This window comes from Otolemur garnettii, unplaced genomic scaffold (genome assembly GCF_000181295.1).
Source record: "Otolemur garnettii isolate 467f Iridium unplaced genomic scaffold, OtoGar3 scaffold00021, whole genome shotgun sequence".
NCBI lineage: Eukaryota > Metazoa > Chordata > Mammalia > Primates > Galagidae > Otolemur > Otolemur garnettii.
This window is the reverse complement of record NW_003852416.1, coordinates 2,561,410-2,567,563: the sequence shown is the minus strand read 5'-3', so window position 1 is coordinate 2,567,563 and position 6,154 is coordinate 2,561,410. Positions and strand designations below refer to the sequence as shown.

The 6,154-nt window shown below is 40.3% G+C and overlaps 1 protein-coding gene across 3 annotated transcripts in view; it reads left to right on the top strand.

The window, feature by feature from the left end:
• The window catches only part of INPP5F (inositol polyphosphate-5-phosphatase F), a 100,696-nt gene that overhangs the window by 81,757 nt on the left and 12,785 nt on the right, over window positions 1-6,154 (top strand). For all 3 annotated transcript variants that reach the window (XM_012803675.2, XM_023511632.1, XM_023511633.1), the window contains 3 exons: window positions 1,619-1,747; window positions 3,613-3,730; window positions 5,143-5,341. In XM_012803675.2, coding sequence (XP_012659129.1) covers window positions 1,619-1,747; window positions 3,613-3,730; window positions 5,143-5,341 — 446 coding nt within the window. The remainder of the gene's footprint in view (window positions 1-1,618; window positions 1,748-3,612; window positions 3,731-5,142; window positions 5,342-6,154) is intronic.

Below are 6,154 nucleotides of genomic sequence, written 5' to 3'. Positions count from 1 at the left end.
CCCCGGTGTATGTGGCTGGCGCCATAACCACTGAGCTACAGGTGCCAAGCCTCAAAAATGTAATTTCCTAACACTCTAAAAGTCTGTTACACGGCAATGCGTGTGTTCATTTACCTTTTTTCTCTCACCTCCAGACCCACCCTTCTGTGGGTTTGGGACTGAGAGTTTGCTGGCTACACTTCTGCCTAGGCAGCTGGCTCTGCCAGCAGGGGCTGCCACAGGAAGGCCGCCGGCAGGAGGAGGGAAAGGCAGAAGCCCCTTCACCCGTGTTATTCCTGTGAGCAGCTTGTTGGTTCCTTTGACATCACAAAACCAGCCTCTTCCCTTGTGTCCCAGCCCTAGGGGTGACAGCTGCTTCCTATCTCTGTCAGTATCCCCTTTAGATCTTTCAACCCTCCCACATCTGAATGACAAAGCCCCTGTATTAAATTCCCAAGGTGGAAATATTTGGCATGGTTTCTGGTATGGTTTTGTTTTGTGGTAGAACCTCCTGACTATTCTTTGAGGACTTGAGTTTGTTTCTCTAATACAGTGTTTCTGCAGCCAGGTTTGAGTTTAAATCTTGGCTCTATTGTGTATTAAATGTTGACTCTGTCCAAACCTCAGTCTCATCGTCTCTAAAATGGGGGTAATAACAGTATTGATTGCATTGTTGTGAAGATTAAATGGGATAATTTATGTAAAAGAGTTCTTTTTTTTTTTTTTTTTTTTTTTTTGCAGCTTTTGGCCAAGGGCTGGGTTTGAACTCCCCAACCTCCGGCATATGGGGCTGGTGCTCTACTCCTTTGAGCCACAGGTGCCACCCCGTAAAAGAGTTCTTACCACCCTAACTTTGGCCCAGAATTAACATTTACTGGGCCCTTGATTACTCTACTATTAACATTATTACTGATTTTTTTCTCAGTCATTCTGTGACTGGATAATATTGTTTCTATGTGATTTTTTGATAATTTTACTATATAGGCAAATTTAAAACAAAGACAAAATATAATAGTATGATCCTACACATTAAAACTTATACAAAACAGTATATTTAATTATACGTATTCAGCTGTAGCTATCTCTAAAGCTACCTTTCAAGCGATGCTTTTTTTTTTTTTGCAGTTTTGGCCGGGGCGGGCTTGAACCCGCCACCCCTGGCATATGGGGCCAGCACTCTATTCCTTGAGCCACAGGCGCTGCCCCAATGCTTATTTTTTTTTAAAAGTCTGAGAAAAGTGGTGTTTTTTTTTGAGACAAAGTCTCACGCTGTCACCCTGGGTAGGGTGCCGTGGCGTCACAACTCACAGCAACCTCAAGCTCTTCGGCTTAAGTGATTCTCTTGCCTCGGCCTCCAAGTAGCTGGGACTACAGATACCCACCACAATGCCTGGCTATTTTTTTTTGTTGCAGTTGTCATTGTTATTTTTAGCTAGTCCGGGTCGGGTTCAAACACCAGCCTCGGTGTATGTTCCCGGCATCCTACCCACTGAGCTATGGGTGCCCCTAAAAACACTATTTTTAAAAATTTAAGTGTCCTGAATTGTATTATGAATAAGTTTCCTTTTTCTATAGTACACATTTTATGTTGTGGTTTCCAGGCCCACATACCATTAATCTACCAATGTGTTCATTTTAGCTGAAGAAATTAGGTGTGATGCCCCCAGAGCAGCCATTACCTGTGAAATGTAATCGTATCTACCAGATAATGTGGGCTAACAATGGTGACTCCATTAGCAGACAGTATGCTGGGACAGCCGCCCTGAAGGTAAGTCCATACCGCAAGCACATGCAGGTTGTTCTGTAGGACACAGGATAGACTATGGTTTAAAAACCACAGGAAGGTAAATGGGCTACAGGTGTTAGGACTGGATAGTTAACTCCTTTCTGGAATGTTTGGCTAAGGCAGGAGTTGGGCCAGGTAATGGGATTCTAGCAGGATGCCCATTAGATGAGAGGGAGAGGGGAGCTGCGTGGACCTGGGAGAAGCATTTGGAAGTGGCCAGTTTGCTGTTTCCTTGTGAGGCCCCTTGTTGCCGGATCTTCCAGTTTTTTAAGGTGGTATGGAAATAGAGAATTTTATGTGAAATAATTAGTTTTCAAAATTGTGTACAGGCAAACTATGTCTACTGGTGGGATCAGGTCCCCAGTGGGATTCTTGGTCTTCTCTGAGTTTATATCCCAACCCTGCATCTTACCAGCTCTGTGTATTAACCACTCTGTGTAATTTATCAAACAGGGTTAATCCTAGGCTTCATTCACAAGATGGTCATGAGATTATATTCATTAATGCATCATAGTAAATGCTGAAGAAATGTGGGTTATAATGAACAATATATTTGTTTTATTTACAATAACATAAATATTGTTACAGTATTGAAGGTCCCACAGACCTAGTCTTCACAGAATTTTAAGTTCAATGTAAAATATAGTTCCTGGTAACTAAATAGTCCCTCTGAGGGCATTGCCCTCTGTGGGCAATAAGAAGTGGTTGAATTAGTTTAAATTAGGTTTATGTTAATCATTCTTCAAGGTAATGGTTCATTTCAGTATATTTCTTCTAACAAATTGTACCATCAAGGACTCAACAGGCATCAAGACAGTCTGTCTTTTTGGTTGGATGATAAACATCAAAAGCATTTTAAGGAAAATAAACTTTAAAAGTCCTTCTAAAAGTTATTGTACGTATAAGAGAAATACTTTATTTTCCTTTTGAGTATACATCTCTTTGAGCGTGCATTCCTGATTGTCTCTTCTGTTATATATATATATATATATATATATATTTTTTTTTTTTTTCTTAAGTGTGAAACAAAGTTTATTGAGGAAGAGAAAGATAGGTTTGCAGAGCAAGAGCAAGATACAGGTTTATAGAGGAAGAAACCTTTGCCATAGACAAGGAACGGCACTGTCATGACAAGAAGAGGCCATAAGAAATCCTTGGGGCTCTACTAACATTCCCTTGTGACTGGCCTAATTGGCAGCACGCTCTTCCAAAATGTTCAGATTTAGAATAAGGCCTGAGATTTCTGAGATTGCCTTGGGTGGAAATAGTGGAATTGGAATAAGGAAAAAGAGACTGTACCTCGCTTCCCTTCAGTTTAAATCACTACCTCTCTAGAGACTTCTCGGACACCTTTGTTAGGAAACAACTTGAGTCTTCGTTGGATTGGGCTACACTTTCTATTTCCATCTACATGTACACACAGGTTAAAGTAAGTCTGTTATCATAACCTTAGGGAACTGTCCCTTTCCTACATCAAAAATTTGATTTTTCAATATTATACCAGTTTGAGGCTTGAAACCTTTTTTGTTTTGTGTTTGTCATTATCATTGGTTTGATCTGTAAATTCCAGAAACTCTACAAATTGCCAAGAGTGGCTTCACCCCAAAGCACTAACTGTGAAGACTTGGTTTCACAAATAGCATGTTTAGTCATTTGACATACTTGGATCAGAGTCAGATACTTGTAGATATTTTAACTTAATTACACTATTTGAAAGTTATAGAATTTATACTTTGGAAATTATAAAAGTCTGTACAATCCTAGTCTTGAACTGACAGCTCACAATTGATTTGGGGAGAACATTCTTGTGTTTGAATAAATGGTCAGAATGATTTTTTGTTTGACAGGGTGACTTTACAAGAACAGGAGAAAGGAAGTTAGCAGGAGTTATGAAAGATGGAGTGAACTCAGCAAATAGGTATTACCTCAATCGATTTAAGGATGCTTATAGGCAAGCTGTTATAGGTAAGAAACAGAAATGTTTTCTTTCCCTAAAATTTATTTACTCTGTGACTAACATTTTAGAGAAACCAACTTCATTGACATAACTCACATTTGGTAATGTGTTTCTCTGTTGAGCATCTTACCCAATAAATCAAATTCAGGTTTTTACAAGATTAGAATTTGACAAAGGTTTTTATAATTGTCAGTTTGCTATCAGGTAATGGAAAACCAGGTTTGAAGCTCCTGGGGTATGGAATAAGGTGCCCTAAAACTACAACTGAAAACTTCATGTACTGTTTGCTTCCCATTATTTGAGGCTAAGAAAACTGGATGGCTTTCATTTCTTGAATAATGTTTTTCTTGTTCTTGATGTGGACAAATCCACTATCCTTTTCCATAAGCATGGTTTAGCAAGAAATTAGGGTACCAGATTTAGAGATTATCCTAGCAACTTATCATTTTTTAGAAGAAATGGAAGGGTCAATTTCCCAATAGAATTTATGCATTGACATGTTCTTAATCTCCATGAAAGGGTTACCTTATAGGATTAAAGTAAATGCAGAATGTTCTGGATTAGAAGCAAATGTAACATAGCGGATCTCTGATAATCTCTTTGAAATTTTGTTTTTTCACCTGGGTATTTAGCATACACATTAGCCTAATAGGGCCTAGGCACAGAACACTTAGGAATTTCTGATGTAAAGCAGCAGCTTAATTTATTTGCCAGAGGTAGGGGTGGGTTTAGCAGTTTATTCAGGAAAAAAAAAGATAGTTGGCTTCCATTGTTTGTAGCAACTGTAGCAACTCAGTTTGTCCCTGAGGTTCTGTCCTCCCCTCTATTCAGCCATCCAGAGTGACAGCTGCTACCTGATCAAGGTTGAGAGATAGAGGGCACTTGCAGTCTGGTCTTACCACTGCCTACTGTAGGGCCAGTGGTTAGCAGATCTTCATTCCCAGAGCCTTGTTGCATCTCATTGTCCCAAATAACTCCACCCGGAGGGAATGGGATTATGGTGATTTACCATGGCCTGAGCTACACACTCCAAGAGGAAATTAGTTTGTCTATTCATATCTGTTACTCATATTTTAAATTGGCTTCTTGTTATTAAGTTGTAGGAGCTCTTTACATATTCTGGATACAAGTCCCTCACCAGATAAATGAGTTGTAAATATTTTCTACTGTAGGTTATCTTTTTGCTTTTGTGATGGTACCCTGTGAAACACAAAAGTTCTTGATTTTGATGATGTCTAGTTTTTCTTGTTGCTTATATTAGTGTCACACCTAGAAAATTGTGCCTAATCCAAACTCACAAAGATTTGTGTGTATATTTTCTTCTAAGGGCTTTATAGTTTCTAGTCTTACATTCTTTTTCGTTTTTTAAAAATATATTAGTAAACTAAGATTATGATAGATATTAACACTTCCACCCTAGATTTGATGCAAGGCATTCCAGTGACAGAAGATCTTTATTCCATATTTACCAAGGAGAAAGAGCATGAAGCTTTGCAAAAGGAAAACCAGAGAAGCCAGCAGGAGCTAATTAGCCAGCTCTTACAAAGTTACATGAAGTTACTATTGCCCGATGATGAAAAGTTCCATGGGGGCTGGGCCCTCATTGACTGTGACCCCAGGTGAGTTGGAGCGGTATCTTGGTTCCTAATTTGCTTATCTTTGTAATGTCATAAGTTGTCATGATTATTGCTAGCCGTTGTCCAAACAGCGTGGGCATGGGTGCATGGTGTGTGACAATTTCCAACCTGGGGCTGATACTAAGGCAAGCTGACTTAGCTAAGCATTGGCCATGTGTGGGGCGGGCACCTGTGGCTCAAAGGAGTAGGGGGCGAGCCCCATATGCTGGAGGTGGCGGATTCAAACCCAGCACCCCTCTCCCTGCCAAAAACTGCAAAAAAAAAAAAATACACACACACACACACACATGCACACGCACACGCACACTAAGGGCGTGGCCAGGCACAGTGGCTCACCCCCATAATCTCAGCACTCTGGGAGGCCCAGGTGGGCGGATTGCCTGAGCTCACAAGTTCAAGAAGAGCCTGTGCTAGAGCAAGACCCTGTCTCTAAAACAAACAAACAAACAAAAAATATATATAATATTAGCAGGGTGTTATGGCAGGCACCTGTCTCAGCTACTTGGGAGGCTGAGGCAAGAGAATCACTTGAGCCCAAGAATCTAGGGTTGCTGTGAGCTATATCACAGTACTCTACCAGGGGCGACAAAATGAATCTGTCTCTCTTTCTCTCTCTCACACACACACCCTAAGGGGGTGCTAAAAACTTAGAAATGAAGAGATGTGTTTTAATGCAGTAGTTTTAAAAAATTCAAATTGGTGGGCAGCACCTGTGGCTCAAAGGAGTAGGGTGCCAGCCCCATATGCTGGAGGTGGAGGGTTAAAACTCAGCTCTGGCCAAAAACTGCAAAAAAA